Source organism: Prunus dulcis, chromosome 2 (genome assembly GCF_902201215.1).
Source record: "Prunus dulcis chromosome 2, ALMONDv2, whole genome shotgun sequence".
NCBI classification, from domain to species: Eukaryota; Viridiplantae; Streptophyta; class Magnoliopsida; order Rosales; family Rosaceae; genus Prunus; species Prunus dulcis.
The window spans coordinates 21,577,610-21,605,417 of NC_047651.1; the positions used below are offsets into that span (position 1 = coordinate 21,577,610).

At 37.6% G+C, this 27,808-nt stretch overlaps 6 protein-coding genes and 2 non-coding genes across 9 annotated transcripts; 7 read left to right on the forward strand and 1 right to left on the reverse strand.

Moving 5' to 3' along the window:
* The first annotated feature begins 211 nt into the window (after window positions 1–211).
* Window positions 212–3,392, forward strand: LOC117618962 (probable dual-specificity RNA methyltransferase RlmN). The gene is made up of 10 exons (XM_034348760.1): window positions 212–501; window positions 595–670; window positions 752–849; window positions 1,107–1,208; window positions 1,323–1,409; window positions 1,611–1,727; window positions 2,010–2,113; window positions 2,311–2,450; window positions 2,549–2,685; window positions 2,832–3,392. Exons 1-10 carry the CDS (start codon window positions 298–300, stop codon window positions 3,006–3,008), a joined length of 1,242 nt encoding a protein of 413 aa, XP_034204651.1. The 5' UTR covers window positions 212–297; the 3' UTR covers window positions 3,009–3,392.
* Window positions 3,393–3,813: 421 nt separating this feature from the next.
* Window positions 3,814–6,755, forward strand: LOC117619837 (serine/arginine-rich SC35-like splicing factor SCL30). The gene is made up of 8 exons (XM_034349883.1): window positions 3,814–3,945; window positions 4,170–4,336; window positions 4,438–4,515; window positions 5,337–5,501; window positions 5,596–5,636; window positions 5,888–5,954; window positions 6,043–6,222; window positions 6,437–6,755. Exons 2-8 carry the CDS (start codon window positions 4,185–4,187, stop codon window positions 6,561–6,563), a joined length of 810 nt encoding a protein of 269 aa, XP_034205774.1. The 5' UTR covers window positions 3,814–3,945; window positions 4,170–4,184; the 3' UTR covers window positions 6,564–6,755.
* A 924-nt stretch (window positions 6,756–7,679) lies between these two features.
* On the forward strand, window positions 7,680–10,002 carry LOC117619276 (16 kDa phloem protein 1). The gene is made up of 5 exons (XM_034349191.1): window positions 7,680–7,987; window positions 8,497–8,562; window positions 9,103–9,241; window positions 9,382–9,517; window positions 9,652–10,002. The coding sequence occupies exons 1-5, from the start codon at window positions 7,921–7,923 to the stop codon at window positions 9,712–9,714; spliced, it is 471 nt and encodes a 156-aa protein (XP_034205082.1). The 5' UTR covers window positions 7,680–7,920; the 3' UTR covers window positions 9,715–10,002.
* Window positions 10,003–10,118: 116 nt separating this feature from the next.
* TRNAK-UUU lies at window positions 10,119–10,191 on the forward strand. Its single transcript has one exon. It is a non-coding gene; the product is annotated as a tRNA-Lys (tRNA).
* Window positions 10,192–10,648: 457 nt separating this feature from the next.
* LOC117618480 lies at window positions 10,649–13,340 on the forward strand. Its single transcript, XM_034348036.1, has 9 exons — window positions 10,649–10,717; window positions 10,837–10,953; window positions 11,124–11,433; window positions 11,526–11,952; window positions 12,042–12,141; window positions 12,238–12,297; window positions 12,366–12,449; window positions 12,542–12,649; window positions 13,019–13,340. The coding sequence occupies exons 1-9, from the start codon at window positions 10,649–10,651 to the stop codon at window positions 13,325–13,327; spliced, it is 1,584 nt and encodes a 527-aa protein (XP_034203927.1). The 3' UTR covers window positions 13,328–13,340.
* A 51-nt stretch (window positions 13,341–13,391) lies between these two features.
* Window positions 13,392–19,046, reverse strand: LOC117618479 (AP3-complex subunit beta-A). The gene is made up of 11 exons (XM_034348035.1): window positions 18,648–19,046; window positions 18,452–18,528; window positions 18,102–18,351; window positions 17,405–18,031; window positions 16,927–17,100; window positions 16,564–16,690; window positions 16,372–16,481; window positions 16,012–16,212; window positions 14,938–15,926; window positions 14,113–14,382; window positions 13,392–13,983 (listed from the first exon to the last, which is right to left on the reverse strand). Exons 1-11 carry the CDS (start codon window positions 18,861–18,863, stop codon window positions 13,614–13,616), a joined length of 3,411 nt encoding a protein of 1,136 aa, XP_034203926.1. The 5' UTR covers window positions 18,864–19,046; the 3' UTR covers window positions 13,392–13,613.
* A 1,735-nt stretch (window positions 19,047–20,781) lies between these two features.
* On the forward strand, window positions 20,782–26,472 carry LOC117618815 (protein INVOLVED IN DE NOVO 2-like). 2 transcript variants are annotated; one of them, XM_034348550.1, is made up of 8 exons: window positions 20,782–21,098; window positions 22,323–23,272; window positions 23,554–23,735; window positions 24,064–24,153; window positions 24,246–24,533; window positions 25,027–25,236; window positions 25,775–26,010; window positions 26,117–26,472. In XM_034348550.1, exons 2-7 carry the CDS (start codon window positions 22,351–22,353, stop codon window positions 26,006–26,008), a joined length of 1,926 nt encoding a protein of 641 aa, XP_034204441.1. In that variant the 5' UTR covers window positions 20,782–21,098; window positions 22,323–22,350; the 3' UTR covers window positions 26,009–26,010; window positions 26,117–26,472. The 2 variants fall into 2 exon arrangements, with proteins under 2 accessions (XP_034204441.1, XP_034204440.1); XM_034348549.1 differs by having other exon boundaries at window positions 20,835–21,080.
* Window positions 26,473–27,342: 870 nt separating this feature from the next.
* LOC117620452 lies at window positions 27,343–27,536 on the forward strand. Its single transcript, XR_004584788.1, has one exon. It is a non-coding gene; the product is annotated as a small nucleolar RNA snoR143 (small nucleolar RNA).
* Window positions 27,537–27,808: the final 272 nt, after the last annotated feature.

The window sequence follows — 27,808 nt, forward strand, 5'->3', positions numbered from 1 at the left end:
AAAGAGTCCAAGGTGCCCACTTCTAAAACCGGTATAGCCGCGCGGCTATACTAGTTTCAAGAAACATTACTAAGCCCGAGTATAGCCGCGCGGCTGTACTATTTTTTTTAATGAATTAATTTATTTTAATTATGAAGGAAATGGGCATGGACTATTACGGGCTTGAGCTGACTTGGGCCTGAAGCCCATTACAACCCAATATCAAATAAACCACAAAGCTGAGGTTTTAGCCACTATCTCGCTCTCTTCCTCTGTTTCATCTTCTTCATCTTCGCGAAGCCAAAACCCAGCAGCAGAATGATGACAGCCACATCAACGTCGCTAATTCAGCGCGTGTGCTCTGTGCCTCTTGCACGTGCGGTCCGCACTCGCGCCATGGCAGTGGTGAGCATGAACCTGTCCACCACTCCAGCTCCTTCTCAAGCCTTGAGCGCCGACTCGCGCGTGCTCCTCGGCTTGTCCGAACCAGAGCTCCAGCAGCTCGCATTGGACTTAAAGCAGGTAAAGAAGCATAAAAATCTCTCTGTTTGTTTGCTTAAAATTGAAAGATGTTGAATTTATGTGCTGATTTCCATTTTTGAAATGTATGTGTAGCAAAGCTACAGAGGGAAGCAGCTCCATCATCTTATTTATAAAAGAAAGATTAAAGATATTCAGGATTTCAGTCAAGGTAACTCTCTCACTCTCTTGATAAAGATTGGGTTTTTTGTGGGACCATGCTTATTGGTTTTTACTGTGGTTTATGTTGCAGTGCCTCTGGCATTCAGGAATGAGCTTGAGGAAGCTGGATGGAAAGTTGGGAGGTCACCCATTTACCAGAGTGTCACTTCTGCTGATGGCACTGTTAAGGTAATTTCTTTTCTTGAAGATGGTTACTGGGCAGTTCTGTGACTCCTTGATGGAATATTTTGTTATAAATTCATGTGAAGTTTATTTATCTCTATTGAATATTTTGTTTATAAAAGGGGCAATTTAGGTGCCTCACTAAAAAAGTATTAAGAATATTGCACTTTTTTCATAAAATTTTGTGGCTTGGAATTCATAAAAGTGATGGTAATTTGAGATTAGCATAATGGTGGCTTAAGTTGTGCCACTAATTTTTGCAGTTATTGATAAAGTTGGAGGATAACAGATTGATTGAAACTGTTGGCATACCAGTTAAAGATGAGAAAGGTGTGATGCGCCTTACAGCATGTGTCTCCTCACAGGTGATTTTTGGAGATGAGTGACGAAATTTTCCCCTGCAGTTATACCCCAATGTTAGCTTTTGTGTGTGCTTAATTCTATTCTCTCATAGAATTTTTATTGATTGGTTGAAACAGGTGGGATGCCCACTTCGTTGCTCTTTTTGTGCCACAGGAAAAGGAGGGTTTTCAAGGAACCTTAAGATGCATGAAATTGTTGAGCAGGTATCGGCTGTCTTGTCCATGCTCTATTATGAGTAGGGTTTGTGTGTTCCCTTGTTTACCCAATTTGAACAGGCATGATTGAATTTACTTAAAAGATACTTTCTTAAAATTATAGCTGATACCGTTGTTGTGTGCTAATACATAAACAAACTTGAGTTTTCAGCATTTACATTGTGATTGTATATACCTTTGTATTGACAGGTTTTGGCTGTTGAGGAAATCTTCAACCATAGGGTGACCAATGTAGTGTTCATGGGAATGGGTGAACCAATGATGAACCTGAAGTCAGTACTTGCAGCACACCAGTGTTTAAATAAGGTTCATTTGCAGCTATATCTTGAGCATTTTAATAGCAACTTCGATTCCATGTGTTTTATGTGTGTGAAAGAATTAAGCACTTGCCTTTGTTACATTAAACTCCTATTAATCCCCATAGGCTAACCAACAATTTTCACTTTATGCTTTATCTGATTGCAAACCCTAAGCCATATAAAACTAGTTTTAAGGTGGAATGCTATCTCTAATGTTCATGAAGTTGCAAAAAATGTTACATGACGATCTAAGTGAAAGCTTATTTATGTCGGACTTTGTTTTGTTAAGGATGTGCAAATTGGGCAAAGAATGATCACAATATCTACTGTGGGGGTTCCAAATACAATAAAAAAGCTGGCATCTCACAAGCTTCAGTCAACATTGGCTGTCAGGTAATAATTTTCCATGGGATTTACTTTTGGTATATCATCTAGTTTTCATCGACTATGAAGTAGAGAATGATTTTCATTGATGTCTATGGTTTTCACTTTCGTTCATGCTGCAAACATAAGCTATGGTTTTGGAAGTAGGAAGAGCCCCCAAGTTATATTTTTCCCTGCTAAACTTTTCTCACTTCCTTGTTCATCAGTCTGCATGCTCCTAACCAGAAGCTCAGGGAAACAATTGTGCCAAGTGCAAAAGCATACCCTCTGAGTGCACTTATGAAGGATTGCAGGGACTATTTCGTTGAAACCAGTAGACGGGTTTCCTTTGAGTATGCACTTTTAGGTACTGAAATTAAATTTATAAATTTTTTCTTGTCTCTTGTCATCCATGTGTGCTTACTTTAACGATGTTGATGTCATTCTTCATATCTTTTTGAGCAGCTGGAGTCAATGATGCAGTAGAGCATGCAGTCGAACTTGCAGAGCTACTCCATGAGTGGGGGCGGGGCTATCATGTGAACTTGATACCTTTTAACCCAATAGAAGGCTCTGAGTATCGGCGTCCATCCAAGAAAGCTGTATGGAATTAATTATGTTGTCTTCCCTTCTGTATTTACACATAAATACATATTTACTTGATCTAATTTTTGCGTATTTATTTATTTATTTCTTGGTTTGTTCACCTTCTTTTTCTGTGTTTTCTGCAAAAAAATTCATTTGGCAGGTACAGGCATTTGCAGCTGCTCTGGAGTCCAATAGAGTAACTGTTAGCACACGTCAAACAAGGGGCTTGGATGCAGATGCAGCTTGTGGTCAGCTAAGAAACAAGTTCCAGAAGAGTCCTTTGCCCACTGACTCCGACAACTTACAACCTGAAGAAGATGTTGCAGTTGCATGTTGATTGATGTCATAATCTTTCTGGGCATGCTCCTCGGCAGTGTTCTGGACACCACGCATTTCCATGTTCCTGTCCCTTCATCTGTAAGAAGCTTAATGAAAGTGGTGTTCAAAGTTGGAGCTGGTCTGCATCATCTACTTTTACTAGTGGTGGATTGGTGTATAGTGCTGCTGTGTTGGCTGTAGAAACCAAGTTTCTTCCTGCACATGATACTAAGGTTTTGTGGAGAACTGTTGCTCTTCCCCGATATCACAGCGATGCTGATTATCCATGGCTCACAGAGGCACAAGAGAATAGCACTTCTCCTCGTCGGCTTACTAGAAAGAAAGATAGAAAAAGGGGCTTTACGCAATAGTGGATAGTTAGGCTACCTTCTGTGTATGGCATACAGGCAACAAACTATGAATTTCCAGTTGCTTCAGCTGGCATAGCTTTTATTTGTTGAATTAACTCTTACTAAAGTCTACATTAATCAACATATGCTCGGCTCCGACCAAAATTTGTTACTCAAAATCTAAAATCGAAGCTCTAAAAGACCAATTTATATCTGAAAAGGAGACCATTTTATATCCAAAAGAATACTATATCAATAAATGGCTACATGTTATTGTGTAGAAATAGCTTCATAGAAATCCTATTTTTTTCTCCTTTATTTATTTATTTTAAGGATTGCAGAAAACCATCTATTTAAGACAAAGACAGGTCGGCCGATTAGTGTGTGACCAATTTGGTTGGTGTTAAGGCCCAGAAAGAACCAGTTAGAGAAACCCGGCCCAACTAAAATACGTGTGATGGGGTTTTGAACTGAAAGACTCGAAGAAGCTTTTAAAAATCAGGGTTCGATTCTTTGTCCGATTATAAATTTTTCAGAATTTCAGATCCAAAGGAAAAATCCTAGAAGCTCTCGTCGTACGTTTCAGTGTCTTCATCAGAGTTACAGGTAATAATCTATGCCCATCTTTGTTTCGCTTGACTCTTCAAAGTCTTCATCTGATCAGCAAAATCGTCAAAAAAAAAAAAAAACAGAAACCCTAAGGCTAAAGGTTATTTTGTTGCTGATAATCACAGCAAAGCAAAAACTTCGTTTCTTAATTTTTGTTGTTGCATCTTATTCTTGCGATGAGATCCCTAAACTTGAAACCAATTTGTGTTGTGATGGAATAGGCACTAGTATCGCATATGAGGAGGTACAGCCCACAGTACTATAGTCCTCCAAGGAGGAGCTATGGCGGAGGCGGCGGCGGCGGAGGACGAGGAAGAAGCCCCCCAAGGAGGCGCAAGGAGCAGAATAGTGGAAGCCTTTTGGTCCGGAACATTCCTCTTGATTGCAGGTCCTCTTTCATGTGAAAGAAAAGTTCCAATTTTGGTCTGTTTTGTTTGGTTTTGTTCACTGCTTCAGTTTTCTAAACTGGAGTTTTGTCTAATTTTGCAGACCTGAAGAGCTACGAGTTCCCTTTGAAAGATATGGGCTTGTTCGGGATGTCTACATTCCCAAGGACTACTACACTGGGTGAGCTTTACTTATGTCAATAAGTGTCGGTGTCAATCATGGTTTCCATAAAATCTTCAAACGTGGTTCATGCAACGGAAGCTCGATTGATAAGAATACCATATGAAATTTTCGTTGTTTCAGATTCGGTACTTCCTACTTTGTCTGAAATGGCATCCTTGGTTAGAATTTGTTAGTAGGGGAATAAGATACATGCGTGTGGAGTTTGCTAAACTATTTTCTAAAGTACTTATTTACCTTTTTCATAGTGAATTTTTGAACTGGTTTGTCAGGGGGTGTGTTGGTTTGAACTTTGAAGTTAAAACAAGCCCAAGCCTCACATTTGATGAAGGCCTACTGTTTATCATTGCGTAACATAGTGGTATTCCAAGCGTGTTAGGAGTAATGTTCAAATGAAGAATGTTCTTTTTATGAAGAGAAATTATATAATTACAACAATCAATAGAAGTTTGGTGAGGACAACGTTGATTTCAAGTGCTTCTTATAATCACAAGAATGTCAAGAATTTGGGGCAACGTTGATTTCAAGTGCTTCTTAAAGAATGAGAAGAATTTCCAAGTTTCTTGCATATTTTGAAGTTGCCTTTCATACTTGACTATAAAGAAAAGGTCAGCCACTAAGCTTCGACTTTACCTGCTTTACGTAAATTCAGCATCCACTTAAGTGGAACTGCTCCAAAGCTGATGTTAGATGTGAAGTAATGACATTGTGGTGGTAACTTACTATACTAATTTTGACAAGCCACTGTACTCATACAATCAGTCTTCACTCACTCTTAGTCATTCATACTTTGTATTGAGCTTTTCTGAACTACTATGTAGGGAACCTCGGGGATTTGCATTTGTGCAATTTGTGGATTCTTATGAGGCTGCAGAGGCTCAGTATCATATGAATGGGAAAATTTTTGCTGGGAGGGAGATATCTGTGGTTGTTGCTGCAGAGACAAGGAAAAGGCCAGAGGAGATGCGTCAAAGGACTAGGGTTAGGTAATGTCTTCTCTGATATATATAATCTCTCTCTCTCTCCCCCCAAACTTGATTTTATATGTTTGAAATGCCAATTGCCTGTTTCTTTATACAGAGGGCCATCAGAGCATGGAGGAAGGCGATCGTCTTATTATGGTACTGTTTCTGACAAAAGTTTTACTTATTATCGTGTGATGTTTCTGACAACAATGAGTGATGCCCTTAATGTTGTTGATCATGTTTGAATTCACTGTGGTCAACAGAATCAACGTCTGCGGACATATCATTACCTTTCCATTTATTTCTGAAATGAATAATCTAATTAAGAAATATTTTGTGATATCACTGTATCAGTGAAGTGATTCCTGTTAAACACTAATCTGTATTCTGTATCTGATGTGCCACAGGACGTTCTCGTTCTCGTTCACGTTCGCCACATTATCCATCAAGTTCTAGAAGCCGATACCGCTCAAGGTAAGCTTTGAAGGTGACATATTGCTGTAGTTTTTTTTTTTCTCGATGCTTACTAACACATGCGTACATTGGCAAATAATTTTTGCAGGTCCTATTCACCTGCTCCAAGACGCCGGGGTGACTCTGTTTCCCCAAGTAGAAGGCGCAGAGACCACCCAAGATCACCACGTGATCTTCCACTAGAGCGAGATGCTGATCATGATCGCAGGCCATATTCTCCAGGTTATGACAATGGTGCTGGGCCAAATGAAAATGATGGATATGAAAAGTGAGTCCGTCCAAATTGTTTCTGTTTTCTAGCTCCGCTGCAGGTTTCTCTGTATGCATTGTCTTTCAAACTGTGTTAATGAGAGTTTGCAGGATGAATGGTGGAAGTAGTGTAGTGTGGCAAATTGAGGATACGGATTTCATTTTGTATTGTTTAATGTATCAGTTTGTCATGCTGATCTCTTATATTGACTGTTCTTGTGTCAAATATGTAGGAAACCTATGCACGAGGATAAGGATGGAAGAGGTCATTGGAGGTCTCCTAGTCCTGGTAGAGCATCCAGATCACCATCTGGATCTAGGTCCAGATCTGCTGAGTTATCACCTAGGCGCAGCAGATAAGGAAAAGAGCAATGTGAATGCATAAGCATACATATAATCATGTCTGGCAGATTTTGAATTTTTCGGGTTGTAACGTTAGTTTGTGAGCCTGAGTTCCGGGCTTGTGTGTGCAAACATTTGGAAGTTTGGAACAATTAAAACCTTGTTTTTGCGTTTCTTTGGATCATGAAAGTTGTGTATGGTTTCATTTGAGACGTCCTAAATTGAAACAAAACAAATGATAATAATTTCTACCAAACACGCCCCTCAATTAGTGTAAATATATACATCTCTCCTTCCATGTAAAACTGAGCTGATTATGGCTTTTCAATGATGAGAAAATGAAAATGGCAATGCGGGTTTTCCTAAGAATGCTGAAGAAAGTTTGTGAGCTTGAGATAACAATATTTTAGTACATTGATTCAACGGTTTTTGAAGTTGGTCTTCATCGGTCAAGGGTTTTTGAAGTTCTTGACCAAATTAAAAAAAAAAAGGGGGGGGTTTTGAAGTTGGTCTTCATCTTCAAGAAATGCAGGCAGCAGGCCATAAGCAGCACTTATTTAAGAGTGCTGCTAAACGAACCCTAAAATTAATTGAGTACACCTTACTACTAAACTATTTATTGAATTACTAATTTATCGTAATATAAAATGACCAAAAAGGATATATTGAATTGTGAAACAAATAAAATTTTAATAAGTACACCTTACTCACTATATTCAACCCTTATCAGACATAGAAAAGTCTTCGTATTGCTTGGTGCTTACAAATAACATAGCGAGTACTAGTTTAGGATTGGTATTACGAAATTAAAGATTTTGATGAAACCCAAAATCTGAAAAGAGCGCACAGATTCATGTAAAAAGAGAAACCTGATTTAGGATTGTATTAGAGTGTTGTACTAGAGCTATTTTTGGTAGTTAAATAGGGTGTATTTAGTTAATTTTACATTTTGATTAAAATATTATAATTAACTTAAATTATAGAGTGTACTCAATTAATTTTAGGGTTTGTTCAACATCACTCTTATTTAATTGAAATCTCAAGTCAAATAGTGCACCCCATCACCCATCACCCACCATCTTGCTATTTTTGCTTTTATTTATATATTTTGTTTTCTCCCCGCAAAACGTGTGCCCACTTGACAATAGCTAACTTGGGAAGACTTTGCCATGCGAGGATAGCCTGACTTGCCCGTTTTCTGTTCATTTGTGAATTTGACCGCCCGTCATGGAATCTTCTCCCCTTTGTAGTATTGTATATAAATTATAATCCTTCGGTACAACCCATGTCAAGTTCATAAAGCGATAAACTTTTATAGAATCGTATTGAAATTGAATTTCTCAGAGAGAGGGAGAGAGCAAGATAGCAGAGAGAGATGGCAGTTGGGATATTGGAGGTGATGCTTGTGAGTGCAAAGGGGCTTGGAGACACCGATTTATTCAGTATATTTTCTCTTCATTTCCTTCTTTCCTTTATGTCTATGCTGTTCTATAGTTCAATAGAATGTAGTTTGAGCTTGAAAATAGTTGAAGGCATTCATAAACCTTGATGGGTTTCTGCAAAAGTTTTGATTTTTGTGCTCCATTCTTTAAATTTAATCAACTATTTTCCTTTCCACCATTTTTTAGACTTTCAAACAAATAGATCCAGTAAAGTTGGTGAGCTTCATTAATGCTGCACTTGTATTTTCTCTGCTTTTGTTTTGAATGTGCACTTGTTCTCTTATTCATCTTTATCCCATTTTATATAAGAATTTTTGAAGCAATCCATCATTTCTACAAGGTTTGTTGGATTGCTTCAAAAAAAATTCAAGGAAAATATTCATCAACTATTAAAAAGGTGGTTTTGTTGCTCTCCCATGGAGATTTTACATCAATTGCTGCATGATATATTAATTCTTATTTTTATTTATTTAAAGTCTGGCATTTTAACACAGAGTTTGATTTAGCAGGTCGTATGGATCCTTATGTTCTGATTCAATACAAAGGCCAAGAGCGCAAGAGCAGCGTGGCTAGAGGTAAAGTTCCAACGTCTACTTGACTTGCACCCAATACTTCAACTTAAAATAATGGTTTACACAAATCTGTTTTTCAGTTTTGATGTCAAAGCACGCAATTCAATTAAATAAGAACAATTGATTGGCATGTTCATGTTGTAAGAAATATATTTTATTCAAATGTCCAATCGTTCCTTGAGTTGCGTAATGTATGGAACTATAGTAGACTTTGAGAATTAAATTTTTATTAGATTGAGGTTCACCTATACTCTAGACCTTTTTTCTATCAAGTACTTAGTTAATACGATGCTCAAAGCTTTCTCCTCCCATTTAAGCTTGTAATAAAAATGGTGTGGCCAAGTTGCCTTCTAGAAGCTGAACTACTTAATAAACTCATGACCAAGTAAACCCTTTTATATAAATAGACGCATCAGTAGTTATATAAAAATCAGACGCATTGTGATTTTTAATTATTCTGGCAAATTTTGTGTAGTGTTGTTGCGTTTATTGCGTTGCGTGAACTACAAAACTACATGTTCTGATTCTGAAATGGTAATGCAGAGCAAGGCAGCAGTCCGGTGTGGAACGAGAGATTTACATTCAGGGCAGAGTATCCAGGGTCAGGGGAGCAGTACAAGGTCACCCTCAAAATCATGGATAAAGACACCTTCACTGCTGATGACTATATAGGAGAAGCAACGTACATAATAATATTCGTATATAATATTCTTTTTACTCAATAGTTGTCGTCCATGAGATTTGAACTTAAAACATTCTCGTATGTTCTACTTAATTAGTCATGACTGATATGTGGTAGATCAAATTACCCTTAATCTGCAGGATATATGTTAAGGATTTATTGGCACTGGGTGTGGAGAATGGAACTGCTCAACTTCATCCTCTTAAATATAGTGTTGTTCGTGCAGATGGTACTTATCGTGGGGAGATTCAAGTTGGTCTAACTTTCACTCCAAGGGTATTTTTTGTGTGGCTCTCATTCTGCTTTAAAATATGAAACTGATCACAAGCTTCTAGTTTATACAAATTTTTAACAATAAACATTTCTTTTCTTCTTGGATTGATGTGTGTGTGGTTTGTTGCATTTTATAGGCAGAACAGCAACATGAGGGACAAGAGTTTGGAGGATGGAAGCACAGTGATGCATATCCATAGGGAAACAAATTCCACTGCCGCAGATGAGCTTGCAAAGTACAAACTAGTTAAAGCTCCTTGAAGAGGATTGGGCCCGTGTTGCTAGGTTTAGGCTTATTTGTAGTTAGTTTTCTGTGTGTTGTTGGGCCTTGATACTCCTTATAATCTCTCCAGTTCTTAATTTGTAGCTTTGAACTTTTGAAATTCCATGGCAAAGAAAGAAAGAAAAGAAAAGAAAACGCAATTTCGTGATGAATTATGTAATCAGTGATTCAGTTGGTAGATAAATGAATGATGTTTGATATCAAATTTTCCATATATTTTATGTATTTTAAATTTTCATAAGAGATCAGTTATTTTGCAAAAAAAACAAAAGCTTCTATTCCTCTGCATAATAACCTAAATTATGGGGTTTAATATCATCTGCCGTCTTAGCTCAGCTGGTAGAGCGCATGGCTTTTAACCATGTGGTCGTGGGTTCGATTCCCACAGACGGCGCTTCCCGATGTCTGTATTTTGTTATATTTTATTTTTTGGGTCTTCTTTTGAACCTTGGTTTTTTTTTTTTTTCTTCATGGACTTCACGTCTCCACTACCAACAGTTTGCCATTAAATGGAAATGCAACTTGTGCAAAAGAGAGATCATGGGATGGCCATGCAATACACTAATAACAATAATGATAATACCAACTGTACAATCACAGATTCACAAAAGATTCTTCCACCGCCATCTTCTCTCATGCATTTCAATTTTCCAAAATTTTTATCTGCTCTCTGTTTCCCTCCCTCTCTATCTTCTGATATCTCAACCCTACCTACCCTTAATGGCACCCACGACAACACCTCACCCTCTCCTTGTTTTAGGCACTTCCTGCCTCAATAACTTCCACCACTGCTGCTGCCCTCAGATTCTTGTTTCCAAACTGTTGGCTTGTGATATTTCTTTGTGCAAATAATGAAATTCGAAGACTTTCTGATGCAAAGAAGCGGGGAGAAACAGAAAAGATTTGATCTTGAGGAAGAGGTGACAATAAAGTTTTTCCCTTTTTTTGTTTCCCAGCTTGGGGTTCTAAATGTTGTGATACATATTAGAAAACTTGTCACAGAAAGTTGACACAAATCAAATGCTTATGCGTTCTGCAGGTTATGAAATTACAATCAGAGTTAGATGGACAACAAACACTAAACAGGTTTCTGCATTGTGCTCTTCATGGACCTCTGCTGTCACATCCATGCCTTTTATCATTGCTTCCACCTCAGGTATATAAGAGAGAGAGAGAGAGAGAGAGAGAGAGAGAGAGAGAGAGAGAGAGAGAGAGAGAGTGTGTGTGTGTGTGTGTGTGTGTGTGTGTCAGAGCGCGCATTTGTGTTTGTGTGTGATGTGTAATTAAGTGAAATTGAATTTTGAGAAGAGGCTCTACAACATGCAGGTTCAGGTGCTATTTTCAGAGTTGGCAATGGTGGAAGAAGAGATTAGTAGGCTAGAAAGAAAAGTTGAAGAGCTGAAATTGAGGTTGTACCAAGAGAGGGAACAGACCAAAGAATGGGAAGTGCAGAGGAGGCAAGGGCAACAGAATCACTTGCTGTGCAGAGTGGGAAATCAGTCAGTGCTCAATGAAGAGAGATGTAGTAGATCCCAGAACTATGAGGCCCTGAGAAAAGAAAGGAGGATGAAGAATAGAAGAGCCTCTGTGGATTCTGCATCAGATTTCCAAAGGTGGAATTTCCCAAAGTCAGATGGTAATCTGCTTTTTTATCTCATATGAAGAAGAATGTGGATATTGAAACACTTTTTTTTCCTTGTTTTGATTATTTGTTGTGTTTTTTGACAGGAGAAATTGCTGAAATGTCAAGGAAGCTAAGTGGGAGAAGCAGAAACCAGGGCAATGTGGATATTAATGAAACTGGCATTAGTCTGAAACCAAATGAAATCTCAGAAGAAGTGCTCAAGTGCCTTATAGGCATATTTCTTGACCTAAAACAGACATCATTGGACAAAGAGGGATCATCTGTGGTCCCAAAGCTAACTCTCTCCTGCATGAACTCAAAAGGGTTCATGGCAAAAACCTCATTCAACTGCAAATCATCCACAGTGTTCTTCAACTACAACACATCCAATGTTGACCCTTACTGCATATTACCGGATATAGATGGCGCTGTCCGGGACGTTGGCCCGTACAAGAACTTCATCCAAATCAAAAGAAGCTCATTAGACGTCAGCCGCTTATCAGACTGTTTGACTGGAATTGGAAAATTGAGGTTGCTTACAGGTCTTGTTAGCAATGACGGCTGTTTACAAATTCATTCTCAAAAGCATTGTTTTTTTAACTTCTTTATGTTGTCTTCAGGAAGTTGATGCATCAATTGTGTGATGTGGACTTGACTTTCTTGACCTACAAGCAGAAGCTAGCGTTCTGGATCAACATCTACAATGCCTGCATCATGCATGTACTGTAAGACATCTTAAGCAAGATTTAAGAAAAGACAGAAATCTGAAGAATGATATTGATTGGGAGCTTTCTATTCTTAATTATCAAATTTCAGGCCTTTCTGGAACATGGGCTGCCTTCCACGCAGGAGAAGCTACTGGCGCTTATGAACAAGGTACATCAATGTCTGTAAGAGCCATGACTTCCCAATTCTGATACTAATCGATAACCATTTTCAAATAGGCTGCATTGAACGTGGGAGGCATAGTGTTAAATGCTCTGGCGATCGAGCATTTCATACTCCGCCATCCATCTGAATCGAAACATGTACACGAAATGAAAATCAAAACTTGAGCTCCTTCTATTTTTGTTCTCTTTTATGTATTTTTTTGCCTGATCATTTGCGTCTCACTTAGTAGGGGCCTGCGTATGAGAAAGAAATGCTACTAAGACATGCCTACGGTCTCGGATACCCGGAACCTAATGTAACATTTGCTCTTTGTCGAGGCAGTTGGTCCTCACCAGCAGTAAGTGCATGTAGCTCTTGTCAAATAAAATAGGGCAAATATTCAGATATGCTCGTATATGCTTATATTATTATTCTTCTCCAATATGAAGGTATTTATACAAGTACAAAGATGTGTTAACCTTAAATAAAATAGGAAATATATCTAAATTACAATAGGAAGTAAATCTCTATTACAATAGAACTAAAAAATCTCTATTAACAATAGAACTAAATAATAATTGGTAAGTAACCAAAATTCTAATAAAATAAGGAACCAAAATCCTAACTAAGGACGGACTCGCCAACAGCTCTCCTATTTTATATCACAACATTTTTCTCCATCTTATTTCTAAATTTTTGTGAAGTTAAGACCTTGATATGCATGCAGTTAAGGGTCTATACCCCAGACGACATAGTTAACGAGTTGGAGAGAGCAAAAGTGGAGTACTTAGAAGCTTCTGTTGGAGTTACAAGCAAGAAGAAAATTCTGGTGCCAAAGCTTCTACAATGGCACATGCTTGATTTCGCTGACGGTATGGAATCTTTGCTGGAATGGATTTACAGCCAATTGCCACGCTCTGCTTCACTGAAAAGATTGATAATGCAGTGCTTGAATGGGGAAACGAAGTCTCCGATAAACAAAATGGTCGAAGTCCAACCTCATGAATCAGAGTTCCGGTACTTGCTGCCATTGTGAGCCAAATGACAAGAATCACAGAAGGTTTTGATCTAGATGGATTTGAATTATACGTACATTTAAATTACATAAACTTTTGTGTCCTATTGATTTAAATTACATGAACTTTTGTGTCCCATTGATTTAAATTACAGAGCTTTTGCCAACTGTACAAACAATGCATTAAACATCTGGAGAGCCAGAACAGTTGCAATACATAAACAAATGCAGTAATACAATTAGAATAACGAGCGGATTTCCTATTTTCTTTCAAAATTTAATTATTCTTTTTCAAGCATCTTACAAACTACTCATGGGCATGAGAGGGCTCAACCAATACATTCACGATCCTGTTCAGCAGATTCAGCCCGAATACAGTTTCTTCGCAGTTTACTTTAACTGACATTTCCAACGGTTCAGAACATCTACCTTCAACGGTGATGGTGATCAAGCAGGGGGCAGAGGTGCTCAAAAGCTTGCTGCTGAATCGTATGCACAAACCTGTTGCATCATCGAGGTTCGCCGCGACTGGCAAATCAACAGATACAAGATGAAGATTTGCACTGCTAAGCATTTTCAATGCAAGATTTCGGCAGATTACGAGAAATTTGTCTTCTACCAATGAATTGTCACCCTTGTCCTTGTCCAACTCCTTGATATGATCAGTGAAGGTGCACCTGTTGTACAAAACACAAACATTCAATTCAGTATAAACAACAAAGACCAAAAGAGAAGGGGTGTTCTGGAAACCATGATCAATAGTTAGAATTTGTCTTATACGACCTCAGAAAAATGAGTCACTTTACCTTCTTACACATTCAAACATTCCTCGCAGATGAGACTCCTTTTTTGTGAAGGCTTCAACATCCATAGGAAGAGCTTTTACAAAGTATCCAATGTCGGGCCGCAACTTAACAGGATGCCTCTTGCCATTACAATATAAGGTCAGTTTTAGAGGCAAAAGGTGGTGATGGAAGCGAACCTGGACGGTTCTTGTCATTGCCTGACCAGGTTCTAGAGAAGCGATCTCTTCTACAGAAACTAGATTTGGCTCATTATTTTCAGGTGTTGTTGAGCTGCGATATCAAGAAAATCATAACAAAAGATTAGCCCTTACTACAGGAAAGATGTCACAGGGAGAAATAAACTCAGTCTTAATACTTTATGGATGATCCAAGAACAAATCAAATGCAGTTTAATTAACTCAAAGGCTCATGCTCGATCAAGTGTAGTTGGAACCCCCAGCCATCTAAGCATGGACCAGTCTGGAAACTGTAAAGATCAACTAAAGCATATACATCAACCTCAACCTTTGACGGGAAAAAAAAACGAATTTAGAAGACTACTGCCTTGGACCCAATATCAACAATAACTTAAAATATGCAGACAGAAAACAAGATTAAATTTAAAATGATAGTAGACCTTAGAACTACAGGAGACTCAATAGCCAAGTGACTTGATACTCCATCAAGTAGGCAACTCAGAGAAATATGTAAAAACTCCAGAAAACTGTATTTGATCTCACATTTTTAACAAATCCATAAAAACAACTTAATTTGGTCTACTAACCTCAACCTCAATGTATAACATGGAGGTTTCAACGAAGAAATAATTACTTTATTTTAAATTACCTTTCACGTGAACCCGAAGCTTGGTCTACAGAATCCATGCCTTTGCCGGATTCCTCATCAACCAAAGTTATATCAGATATGATTTCCTTTGAACAGTTCTTGAAGGAAACTTCTATACATAGAAACAAAGGAGAGATGCTTGAAATCTCAGATGAAAATGAATAGTCAGCCTTTAAGCCGTTTCCATTCACAGGATCCAAGAGTGCATAGCTTTTAGGTTTAATTTGACCTCCAATATCACCAATGGAGATTCTTGCTGAAGATCTACGGACTTGACTTTGTTCTGAAGTATTTGTGCTTGAAAAACCAGGCTGCTCATCTAACCATGATTCTAAAGCTCTATTTGACAACAATTCCCCAAAATCAGAAGCAGACTGAGAAGCTATATTTTTCTTTTCATTAGCATTTCCAACATCTGAAAATTGAATCAAGGGATGAGAATTTTCATCGCCTTCACTTGCAGAACCAGCCTCTTCACTGCCACCACTGCCACTTGAATCCATATCAGAGTGTTGTGAACTATAACTAGAAGCATTTTCCTCATCCAAAAATTCAGATTCTGAGTCCTCGTTGTCTGTAACATATGGATCACCATTAGTGACTCCCTCTCCAAATTCATTCATTTTGAGGCCATCACAGCGCAAACTACAGGGCTTTGGGAGAGGTTCATACCCTGGAGCAGCATGAAGTACTATCTGTGATAAAGAGCCAGGAAGGTAAAACCGGTGATCAATGGGCTCATGTGGCATTGGTTTTTTTTGTCCTCCAAATAAGTATTCTGCAAGGACACATGAACTATCTTTATGCTGGCCCAGACAATTGGTTTCCTCCTCCAGACCTCGAGAATCTAAATAAGTAGACAGAATTTTCCTTAAGAAATGAGCTCGATCACGAATGTCATAGTTTAAGTCGCATTTGGCCAGTTCCAGCACATAGATTAAAACTTTTTTGATAGTCAACAGATCATTCCCTTTTGCATGCAATAAAACCTACAGAACAGATATCCTCAACATTTAGAAACAAAGAGGGTGACATTAACACATTTACTTAGAGAAGAGCACCATGGAGTAGTACCTTAACAGTAGTATTACAAATTTGAAGCTTTGTTTCCAACTCTTCTGAAGTAAAGCACCATGCAAGATACTTGAGTACTGTAGCTAACATCTTTGGGATGAGATCACCTAAAGAGTTATACTCCCCCACCATCCAAACAATTATAGCCCGTGCAGCAGGCACCTTTATTGAATTTAAACTACGAACCAACTGAATAATAACCTTGAAAAGGTATAAAAGTTAATTACTAGATGCCCCAAAAAAAACACCAGAGAGAAGAAAGACAAGGTAACAAAGTTTCACAAAATATAATAGTAAATCACCTATGCACCCCTGACTTAGACATCTAATGACAGCAGCTCAGCAGAAAATTAAGAATACCTTTTCATGACTGGGTGGATCTTGCTGAATGATTGATTTAATAGACATTATTGCCTGAATCAAAATATCTGCTTCACCATCCAGAGACCCGAACTCACCAGTCATAAGTTCTGCAAGATTAGACAATAACTCAAAAAACAAGAAGCAAAACTTTTTGAAGATCTATACAACAAGTAGAAAATAGTCACAGACGCTGTCTGGTCAAAGCCAATAAAAATTCTAAGCACGTGTTTGCCATTTCTGGAAGTCGCTGCGCACATATGCCAATTCCAGCAACAGTATCAGCAGCAAATCTCCTGTCTGGATCTCTAATATAATCCTAGCAACAAAATAAAACAATAAGCAAATGATACATGCCTTTGATTTTTTAAATAATATCACACATAAATGTTTGCAATTATCGGATAAAGTTGATGATATAGAGCTAAGTCTAAATAAAATACATAAAGGCTGAAAAACTTAAAATACACCGTTCACACTCATGTACATATAATTATGAACAATCTAACGTACATATAATTATGAACAATCTAATTTAAAAAGGAAAGAAATTACCTGAAATTCTTTGAGTATAAATGAAATTGATGAATCTGTGGCAATGTAAGCCAGTATATCCAGTTTCAAAGCTTTAATTTGATATGAATCTGAAGAGCATATAAAGAAGTCTTCGAAGTACAGAGAGAAGAGTGAAGGAATTGCTTTTGCAAACACTTGAACGTTACATAAAACCTGCACTGGTCAATCAACAAAACAATCCTCACCATCTTACCGACTGTAAACTAAGTACAACAGAATACATGAAGATTGACACAAAAGAAATTTCCTACAGGACAACACGCCAAAATAATAATTACAAAATTTCTAAGTACAACAGAATACATGAAGATTGACACTAAAGAAATTTCCTACAGGACAACGGGCCAAAATATCAGAATATATGAATTCACGGTCACATGCATGCATCAACAAAATTTAAAAATAGTACTTTAATGCTACACAAAAACCAATTAAATTGTAAGGAAATGTTAACTACCACATATTTTGAGGCATTAGATGATCTTAGAACGAACAAGAGCGGCTTAACAATTCTTTTCAAATCCTCTATGGGTGCCATAATCCAGTGTACACCAGCAGCTGCTAGTACAACTGCACTATTATTACTCCATAACAATGGGGATGTACACTGCAGCAGGATCTTCACATCATCATTGTTCTTTCCAGATGTAAAACGGGCATAATTACATTCAGATGCATCTTTATTCATGAGACTTAATCGTGATAAATGTTCAGCTGGTCCTTCAATATAACAACGGGATACAATATTTGCTAATTCAGACTGATAACGACCACTCATGTCACCGTTGTCTTCCACTAACGCAGAGTTGGTGTCTGAACAATCCTTTTCAGATTGAGAATTCTCTGTACTGTGCAAAGAAAACATAATGGATTCCTTTACAAGCCCATGCCTCGCAATTATATAGCGCAAAAGGATCCCGATTAAAATTATTTTACCCCATTCTTCCACATCAGGAAGAATCTCGCATAACCTTTTATAATTGCTTCCAATCAGAGCCAAATTGTTCGGACAAACGGAAGAGAAAGCAGCGGCAGCAGCACCAACGACACAAGGGGAGTGGTCATTCAACAATATTCCGATAATCTGCATACAACAAAACATTATAGAAATATTAACGACACTGCATGTGAATGAATCAATGAGTGAATCAGACCTCTTCAATCCCCGCGGTATTTTCGTCAAGGCGCAAATCGTGCAGCTTAGGAAGAGCATTGGCCGCGCATTTTCTAACATACACGGAGGGATCTCTAGCACATTTTCCAGCGGCAACAAGAACTAACGGTGCAATAACATGTAGACGGATCCCCGCCATGGTTCTCAGGGCCCATGCCCTCACTAACGGATTTGGATCCCCCAAATCCTTCTGGAAGTAATTAATCGATAGCAATGCTTCATTCGGACGCCTGAAACATAAATTTCACAAACACCGATGAGCTCAAAATTTAGGTAAAAGCGATCAAGAACAAAACAAAAATTCAGATCGTGCAGCTTATCTAAGCTTACTTTTGAGCATAATGCAACAGGTATAAGTAAACCAGCTTTTTCACTTCCAATGAATGCGATGCTACGTTCTTAACAACCTGCAATTCCAATTCAACCAAACGAAACTCGTATTAAAAACGAAGGTTCCGATGAGAGCTCTGATTCTTTTCTTCTTCTTTTTTTATCGGAAACTCAGAGAGTTGAAATTAGAGAGGACCTGAGGGAAGAAATTGGGGACTTCGAAGCCCTGGGCGATGAGAGCGAGCAGGCGCTTGAGAGCTTCGCATTTTTCAGAGTCGAACTTGCTGTCAAGAAGAGGAGCGATGCTGACGTCATCGGGATCGTCGTAGAGGTGGGCGTCCGTACCGATCCGGAACACCATTGTCGACGCCTTGCTTAGAGTATCTGCTGTTGCGCCGAATTGAGGGAACATATTTTTCCACGCTTCAGCTCCTGAAAGCTAAGCTCTCTCTCTGTGGGTCTGAGAGCGTGAGAGAAATAGAGAGGGAAGATGACTGTCTGAGAGTTGTGATCGCGGAGGGTCACCCTGACAGTAGAACCAGAGATGAGGAGCTGTTTGGACGCGCCCAACAAGTGAAAATTAGTTCGGATTGGAACTCCTGCTGGTTTAAGTGCGTTTGGCAACGTACGTTTAGAGTACCCACGATTACTTAAGAACAAATTCCTTACTACTTAGTAATAAAAATTGTTTATGGTGTACAAGTAGCACGTAGCTTCAGTGGTTATGAATATTACTCGTGCATTTGAGGTCTTAACTTTGATTTTTCCTTCTCTCAATATTGCTTACATACAAAAATTAAAATTAGACTATAGGTAATCGAATATCGATTTAAAGATTTGAGATTGTGTCAAAATAATACATTGGATTTAGTCATTTATTCTTAACATTGCATTGAATATAATCATTTAAATTTAGCTATCTTCCAATTCAAATAGATGCTAAAACAAGTAGCATCTACCATGGTTACCAAAATATATAAAACCTAATCGAATTCAAAGAAAGTAAGAAAACTTTACTTTATATTTTATTTTTCTAAATATGGCTAGTTTTTCTTTCTATCCATAAAATGTCACGAATTTAATATGAGTTAGTCTAATGGTGTATAGGTTTTTGTTTTAATCAGCACCACTAATCACTAACTTCAAATAATTTTTTAACTTTGACTCTTTTGAATTATTTACTCTCAATCCCAACCTAATCTTGTCAACTCACTTCAAAATGAAAAATTAGGGGCGCATTTGATTTCAATTTTAGTTTTCAATTTTCAGTTTTTAGTTTTTATTTTTAAGAAATTAAAAACACAAAACTTGTTTTGTGATCATAGAATGAAAGTGCATGTTACAAAGTGTTCATAATATTTTTTGAAGTTCGGATGATTTTTTTGGTAAATTTTGGATATGGAGGTCCCAAAGTTTGGAATGGGTTCGTGGCTGAACGCAATAGTTGAGCAGCTGGGTCCAAGTTGGGAGGTCCCAAGCACCATTTTTGGTAACTTGAGTGCATTGCATATGTGGTGTTGTAAAATTGGCGAATGAAAAAAAAGCTCATAAAAAATGAAAACACTTTCAAGTTTTTATAAATAAATAATAATAAAAAGAAGGTGAATTTGAAAACTAGATTTCACTTTTTTGAAAAAGGAAAACAAAATCTATTACCAAACATGTTTTGTGCTACAAATTTCTGGTGCTGCTAAGGTTTTATTGATGTGCGCGAGTTTTTTCTAAGATCATGCATTTGTTTTTGTCTCTTGTGTTTAGGTTTTGGATAGTATTGACTGTTTGAGTACTATCTTTATACACTGCTTATTAAAACATCTCTTCTAACAAAAAGAAAATGTTTATAAAAAAAAATGTGAAAATGAAATGGTAAAAACAATATTACCATTCAAATTTCGAGTTACAACAAATCAAATTTAACCAACTCGTCAAAATTAAACATAAAATATTAACTATTTGGGCATCATACTAATTATTATTGATAACTCTGGATTTGGATAGAAATAAACTTTGACTTTGAACATGCACAATGCATTCATCTCTCTACCAAATGATGCAGGACTCCGTTTATATATCCCATATCATTCTCATTGTTGAGATTAGTGTATCTTTCTCAATCCCTTGTGATTAGTGTACTCATTTAAGCTATATGAATTTAGTTTAAATGACTTGTTTGGTGATGAGATAAACCTAATCACCATAATCATTTCTCAAAAAACATAAAGTAAAAAAGTACCATAATAATTATTTATGAATTTTATGCATTCGTCATGAAAATACAACCTAACTTCCAAGTTAAATATGTCAGAAAAATTAACAGATGAAATGACATTTTTCCGATGATTTTGATCGGAATTTGCAAAAAATAACAATATTTTATGCCGACTCATCATCACTCCCAATTCGGTCAAAGAGTCGCGAGGTCTCCAATTCCCATATTTGTCGTCTTCTCCATTTTCTCAGTGTCACGCACAGTGAGTCGATTACGAAATCCGCTTTATTAATGGGGAGAAGCACTGAGAGCAGCAGCAATTAGCCCAGCCCCCATTTTCTTCGTCAAAACCCCGTCTTCCCCAGAACCCAGAGAAGAGAGCTCACACAGAGTGGTCTCTCAGTCTCATCCGTGCCTCAGGTGCTCCAATTTTCGCAGGTCATCTCACTCTCTCTCTCTCTTCGTTCTACGTTTTAGCTGATCTTTCTCTGGTTTTGCTTGTTTCCACTACATGCATGTTCCCGTTTTGCTGATGTGTATAATTTACTACATGCATTGTCAATTTTGGGCTTCTACCTTGTTTGGCTTCAAGTTTTGCAGCTTCAGCCTCCGTTCTGTTGTGTGTTTTGGCTGATCTGCTTGTTTTAGAAAAAAATTGTATGGTTGGTTTTAGGATTAACATTTAGGCCACTGATTACAAACAGTTTCTTTTGATTTCTGGTGATTATGGGTTTGGTATTTTGACGATATTTTTTTAATTTGTGCAAATTCTGTACAAGTCTACAATGTGATTTCATATGCAAGATATTATCTTATTAAGTCAAAGATATATTTGTATTTTGCAATATCTCAACTAGCTTACATGAGCAGTTACTAGGACTTTTTATTTTTATTTTTTTGGAAATTGTGTTATGATTGATTTCACAGAAAAGAGAGGAATGATATGGACTGAAACTGATTTCTATATATGGCGCTTTCACTACTGCAGAAACCCTAGGATTGTGAAATCCAAATCCTTGATTTGTGTGATTTCACCATATATTCTGACTGTTGCTGTAGCTTTATTTATGTAAGATACTAGTTTTTTTATTTGTGTAAACTCTGTACAACTCTACGATGTGATTTCATATGCAGGATATTCTCTGAAGGCTAAGATGGATTTTTATTTTTGCAATATCTCAACTAGCTTACATGGGCAGTTACTAGTTTTTTTTTGGGAAATTGAGTTATGATAGGTTTCACTGCTGCATAAGCGCTAAAATGGTGAAACCGAAAGCTTTTATTTCTGTGATTTCACTATATATGCTGAATGTTGCTATATGTCTACTTTCTTTTTCTGTCTGATCTTTTGACTTGTAACTTGCAAGTTGCTTTTAATTTTACCTCACTTGATTCTGTCTTTCAGGAAAAAAAAAACCATATGTTTTTCTTTTTCATCAACTCTTTTGGGAGATTTATTTTATGCTTTTTTGGTGCCAATATTTTCAAATGTGAAAGAAATTAGATTAACAGTATTAATTCTGTACTAGACCCTCACTTATGTCTACCTTTTTTTTATATAACCTGTGGTTGCACACGTTCTACTTCCCGGATGAACTTTTCAAAATCATTGAAATAAAAAAATTTAATACGCCACTTATATTCCATAATTTCAATTTTCAGATTAGTGCTCTTTAACTAAAGTTCACAAATGGGGAGTGTCGAGGATCCTATCTTTGAAGATGATACAGATATAAGTGACACAGAAATGGATGAGGATGAAGAAGAATATTATGAAGATCTGAAGAATGGAAAACACAGTGTGAGAAGCTCAGATGGGACATATATTTGCCCCTTCTGCCCAAAGAAGAAAAAGCGGGATTTTGTTCTGAAGGACCTGCTCCAACATGCCTCTGGGGTGGGAAAGAGTAATTCAGAAAAGAGAAGCGCAGAAGAAAAGGCCAAACACTCAGCTTTAGCAAAATATTTGGAAAAAGATCTAGCAACCGAAGGTGGTCCATCTAAACCTGTGGGTGAGGAAGACCCCCCAACTGATTGTGACCATGATGAAAAGTTAGTGTGGCCTTGGACAGGGATAGTGGTTAATATTCCAACCAGACGGGCAGACGATGGGAGATATGTAGGAGAAAGTGGATCCAAACTGAGAGATGATTTAAAAAGGAGAGGGTTCAATCCCACAAGGGTTCACCCTCTATGGAATTTTCGGGGTCACTCAGGAAGTGCCATTGTGGAATTTAGGAAAGATTGGCCTGGCTATGTTAATGCCATGTCATTTGAGAGGGCTTATGAGGCAGATCGTCATGGGAAAAAGGACTGGGGTGCTAATGGTGACCAAAAATCTGGTCTTTATGCTTGGGTTGCTCGTGCAGATGACTACAAAGCTACCAATATTGTTGGAGAACACCTCCGTAAGATTGGAGACCTTAAAACAATTTCTGAAATTATGGAGGAAGAAGCCAGGAAGCAGGATAAGCTTGTATTTAATCTTAACAACATCATTCAGGGCAAGAACAAGGACATGGAAGAGATGGAGCTAAAATGTAGTGAAACTACAAACTCCATTAAGAGCGTAATCACAGAGAAAGAAAAGCTCGTTCAAGGTTATAATGAAGGTATGTTTTTATAAGAAAAATGGAAGAGTGCTACTTATTGAATAAAATAAGGAAGGTACGTTATCTTTAGCTTAGTTTTCTGACTGGATTCTGAGTAGTTTACGTTTGTTTGTTAATTATGTTTCTAGCTATTCCATTCTGAAGCTGTATGGTAACTGTATAGTTTGGATAAAGTGGCTTGGGTTTCACCATTTTGGGTTTATTTTATTTTGTTATATTTTTATGGTCGTATGATGCTGTAATGACATTAATTCATGCCTTTTTTCTGTGTGTCTTGATAGATATAAAAAAGATACAAATGAGTGCGCGGGATCACTTTCAGAGGATTTTTAGCGACCACGAAAAACTTAAGTTACAATTGGAAACTCAAAAGATAGGGCTAGAGACACGCATAGAAGAAATGGAGAAGCGTGCAGTGGCTAATGAAAGTGAAAGTAGGAAGCTCGCCGATGAAATTGAAAAGGTTTGCTAATTTGTGCTTCATTGTTGCACATTATCTCTTAGATTTCATGATTAATATTACTGTGACTATATGTGAAATTATGAATATTGAAGAGGTGAAAACTAGTTTGTTGAAAGTTAATGAAAATGAGCATGATGTTCAAGTGTCATCAAGTCATATCATGAATATTTGGGGATGAGAGTTGACGCATTTATGTTTAGTTTACGTATATTGTGTGATGCTTTTGTCGGGCTTACTTTTCTATAGCAGCATTAGTTGCAATGTTTTGTTGTCATTGTTGGTGAAGGATGGTCCCAAGCACTTGATAACACTGATTTTGTTCTTGTAGAATTCGGCAAAAAATAGTTCTCTGCAATTGGCTTCTATGGAGCAACTGAAGGCTAATGAAAATTTATTGAAACTGGCTGAAGATCAGAAGGTTTGTTGGTTAATTGCTTGAAAATGATCTGAACATTATTTTATAGATTTCAGAGAAGATCTTTGATGTATGTGACTACCAATTTCATCCAGAGGCAAAAGGAGGAGCTCCACAGTAAAATAATTAAACTGGAAAAGCAACTGGATACAAAGCAAACACTTGAATTGGAAATTGAGCAACTTAGAGGGAACTTAAATGTTGTAAGGCGCATGGGGGATGATGGGGATGTTGAAGTGCTGGAAAAGGTGGACACAATGCTCAAAGACTTGAGAGAAAAGGAAGAAACATTTGAAGACTTAGAAGCTTTAAATCAAACTCTAATTGTAAAGGAGCGTAAGAGCAATGATGAGCTGCAGGAAGCTCGTAAGGAATTGGTTAATGTAAGTTTTTCTGTTTAATTTATAATTTAAATGGTGCCTCAGTTACTTCCTTTTATAGTAAAGCAGACATCTGACATTCAGATGGTCTTACAAGAATTTGGAATGTAGTTTTTGAGTTTTGATTATGTAATTTCGGGCTGTGATTCTTAGGTCAATGTTACAGATTTTTGTTTGTGCCGAACCTTTTCTATAAGGATTTGAATGGAATGGTTTGCAGAAATGCACTTTTTGTGTGTGTGCATATTTAGTAGTTAGCACAACATGGTGTAGACGATGGTGAACTATGATCCTTAACACTATTTATAGTAGGCGGTGCGTGTGGAGGCAGACATGCTTTTCTTTGTAGTGGGATCTTCAATTTTTGTACTGTTATATGGACTGAGAACTGTGGCCCTTTGTGTATCAGATATATTTAAAGTTCTGTTCTTAATTTCTTGCACTTACAACAAGCTCCTCTATCTTGTCATAAAGTACTAATATTCTTACTCTACAGGGCTTGAAGGAAATATCAAATCGTGCTCATATTGGTGTTAAGAGAATGGGTGAGCTTGACAGTAAACCCTTCCAAGAAGCAATGAAGAGAAAGTATAATGAGGAAGAAGCAGAAGAGAAAGCCACAGAGCTGTGCTCATTGTGGGAAGAATACCTGAAGGACCCAGATTGGCATCCTTTCAGAGTTACTACAGTCGATGGGCAACATAAGGTGTACTCTCTATGAATATCAATATCTCATTGGATTTGATTCTTTAGCTGTTTCCCTTAGCACTAGAAAATATCTGACAAAAAAGATAGTATCAAATATGCTGGCCGAAGATAATTCCTAGATTCAACTAGTTTGGCTATCCCTGTGAGTTATGTGCTGTATCATTGCTTATCTAATTAGGTGGGCCAAATTTGTAATTGTGGTGGTAAAATCCTTTCCCAGTGACATACCTGATGTTCATCATATATGACCTCCGTTCACATGCTTGTTTGGTTGTGTTTTAATATAGTTTCTAGTTGGAAATGGTTGGTAATTCTGCTTTGACATCGAACGTATCTAAAACATCAAATTACATATAAAAAAAATGTCCACGTGATTTCCATTCATATGTTATTGTTGAAGCATGTAGTTGTTAAGCTCTAGTCATACACTAATGTCTCCCTGTGCTTTTCCTTTGAAACACTTGGCACTTGGCCTTGTCACCTTGCTTCCTTTTCAATGTTTTACGGTTCACTTGATATCAATATCACTGGTTCAGGAATTCATAAATGAACAAGATGAAAAATTGGAAGATTTGAAGAAACAACTGGGGGATGAGGTGTATAATGCTGTAACATCAGCTTTAAAGGAGATAAATGAATACAACCCTAGTGGGAGGTATATAACTTCTGAACTGTGGAACTATGCTGAGGGACGAAGGGCTTCACTGCAAGAAGGAGTTGACTTTATTCTGAAGCAATGGAAACAAAAGAAACAGCGGATGGAAGATTGAAGGTTGGTATTCAATGTTTGTCATAGATCTCTATATGGTTGGAATTTTCTTTTCTTTTTTGGGGGGTGGTATCCACCTAATTTGAGTATTTCAATTCTGTTTCTGCAGTTGTGTATAGCCAGCTTGGTGGATCTTCCCAAGTCTCAACGCAGGACGGCGGTTACTAGCCTTATTAGGTCCGGTCCTGGGGTCTTGCTGAATAAGTGGTTAACCTGAAGGAGGACTCTCTACCTTTAGATGTATTCATTTGCTTTGTTCATCAACTTTGATCTTTAATAAGACACTATTTACTAGGGTAGGAGAGGTAACTTAGTCCACATGGACACTACCCAACTTCTTCTTCAAACTCTCAGAGAAGGAAACCATTTCCAACTATCGACATTTGACTGTGCTTGTATCATTAGTATTTGACAATGTATAACAGTATTGCGAGCTTTTCAGTTCCATTTATCTATCCATTACTACCTGACTTTGCCGGACCGAGAAAAACTTGCCTGTAACGAGGTGTATACGCATTGTTTTCACATCTCCTCACGTAATAGCCATGTGGCTACTTATCGTGATAGGGAGTGTATGCTCTCGTTATAGACAAGTTCGTTGTTGATTATTCTCACATCTCCTCGCGTACCCTTGTGCATATCTCACATTGCACCCGTAACACAGAAGTTACTGTCGTCGGTTTCAAGCTTAAAAAGAACTTATTAAAGTTTGGATGAGCTGTTAAAAGAGTACGGAGAATTTCCGCCAAATAAGGTAGATCACTCGGTCGACTACCGGACGACGTCGTTTCTCTCCCAGCGGAGCGTACCGCAACAAACCACTTCTTTATATACGGCGCCATATTTTTTAAACTGAAACGGCGACGTTTTACTTTCCCATCTAAAAGCATCCCCTAGTTTTTCTTGTAACCCTAATCCTATATATATTGGTGCTCTCTCTTGACAAAATCATTAGATCTCCGTCCGCTTACACAGAGCATTCCCATGGAGACGAAGCACATCTCATCTTCTGTAAAATTAGGGCTGTGATTAGAAAGAGAGAGGCTTGAGTGGGAATGCTCCAAACACTGGAGCAAACCCAATTCGAATCTGAAAGGAGAAAGAAAACAAAGAAAACCAGAAAAGTCGCCGCCCCTTTTCATCCAAAGGCAGAGGCTTTGGCGTCTCTGGAAAAAAAATCTTTGCTTTCTTTCCTCTTTCGTTTCCAATTGGGTTTCGACCCACAATGACAGGCCATCCAATTTCTATACACTTGATATGAGCCCTCGTCTTATTTAGATTTCGTTTGTTGTTTTTTTAGGGTTTTTGTATGATTTTGGGTTTTATTGGGCAATATGGCACTCGTTGGGTTTTTTAAGAGGAAGTGATTTTTGGTTTGCTTTCTCGTAGAGACCAATAGTGCTTACAGTGAACGCCTGATTCGCACCGTTTTGGTGGGAGTTAGGCAGCGGCCAGACAACCGTAGTGATGGTATCCACAGATGGCGGGCTATATCTGTCCCGTTTTTCTACTGATTCCATCTCACATTTCTTCAATTTCAATCACGTCAAAACCCTAGAAATTCTATTTATACCATTGCTTTTCTATTTTTATCAAGGGTTTAATTTTATATTACATTGTTGGTGGATTTATGAGTTTTGGAATGGAACTAGGACTGCTTGAAAATGATGCTTAAATCTCAAGAACAGCTACCTGAACAAGTTTAAACAAAAGCCCAAAGAGGAGGCTGGGAAAGTGAGCAAAATGGGCTGAAATATTTTACTTGGTTTTGAACTCAAACTATGAATTAATGAACTGGAAT

Bases quoted from the DNA above. Each gene is read 5' to 3' on its own strand.
- LOC117619837 (XM_034349883.1), top strand. From the start codon at position 4,185: ATGAGGAGGTACAGCCCACAGTACTATAGTCCTCCAAGGAGGAGCTAT. The intron at 4,516-5,336 runs GTGAGCTTTACT...ACTACTATGTAG, and splicing joins CCCAAGGACTACTACACTGG to GGAACCTCGGGGATTTGCAT. The intron at 5,955-6,042 runs GTAAGCTTTGAA...TAATTTTTGCAG, and splicing joins AGAAGCCGATACCGCTCAAG to GTCCTATTCACCTGCTCCAA.
- LOC117618815 (XM_034348550.1), top strand. From the start codon at position 22,351: ATGGGGAGTGTCGAGGATCCTATCTTTGAAGATGATACAGATATAAGT. The intron at 24,534-25,026 runs GTAAGTTTTTCT...CTTACTCTACAG, and splicing joins CTCGTAAGGAATTGGTTAAT to GGCTTGAAGGAAATATCAAA. The intron at 25,237-25,774 runs GTGTACTCTCTA...TCACTGGTTCAG, and splicing joins CAGTCGATGGGCAACATAAG to GAATTCATAAATGAACAAGA.
- LOC117619276 (XM_034349191.1), top strand. From the start codon at position 7,921: ATGGCAGTTGGGATATTGGAGGTGATGCTTGTGAGTGCAAAGGGGCTT. The intron at 7,988-8,496 runs GTATATTTTCTC...TTGATTTAGCAG, and splicing joins TGGAGACACCGATTTATTCA to GTCGTATGGATCCTTATGTT. The intron at 8,563-9,102 runs GTAAAGTTCCAA...ATGGTAATGCAG, and splicing joins CAAGAGCAGCGTGGCTAGAG to AGCAAGGCAGCAGTCCGGTG.
- LOC117618480 (XM_034348036.1), top strand. From the start codon at position 10,649: ATGAAATTCGAAGACTTTCTGATGCAAAGAAGCGGGGAGAAACAGAAA. The intron at 11,953-12,041 runs GTTGCTTACAGG...TGTTGTCTTCAG, and splicing joins ACTGGAATTGGAAAATTGAG to GAAGTTGATGCATCAATTGT. The intron at 12,298-12,365 runs GTACATCAATGT...ATTTTCAAATAG, and splicing joins TACTGGCGCTTATGAACAAG to GCTGCATTGAACGTGGGAGG.
- LOC117618479 (XM_034348035.1), bottom strand. From the start codon at position 18,863: ATGTTCCCTCAATTCGGCGCAACAGCAGATACTCTAAGCAAGGCGTCG. The intron at 14,383-14,937 runs GTAATTTAAAAT...TTGATATCGCAG, and splicing joins GCTTCGGGTTCACGTGAAAG to CTCAACAACACCTGAAAATA. The intron at 13,984-14,112 runs GTAAAGTGACTC...TTTGTACAACAG, and splicing joins ATGTTTGAATGTGTAAGAAG to GTGCACCTTCACTGATCATA.
- LOC117618962 (XM_034348760.1), top strand. From the start codon at position 298: ATGATGACAGCCACATCAACGTCGCTAATTCAGCGCGTGTGCTCTGTG. The intron at 671-751 runs GTAACTCTCTCA...TTTATGTTGCAG, and splicing joins TATTCAGGATTTCAGTCAAG to TGCCTCTGGCATTCAGGAAT. The intron at 1,209-1,322 runs GTGATTTTTGGA...TGGTTGAAACAG, and splicing joins CAGCATGTGTCTCCTCACAG to GTGGGATGCCCACTTCGTTG.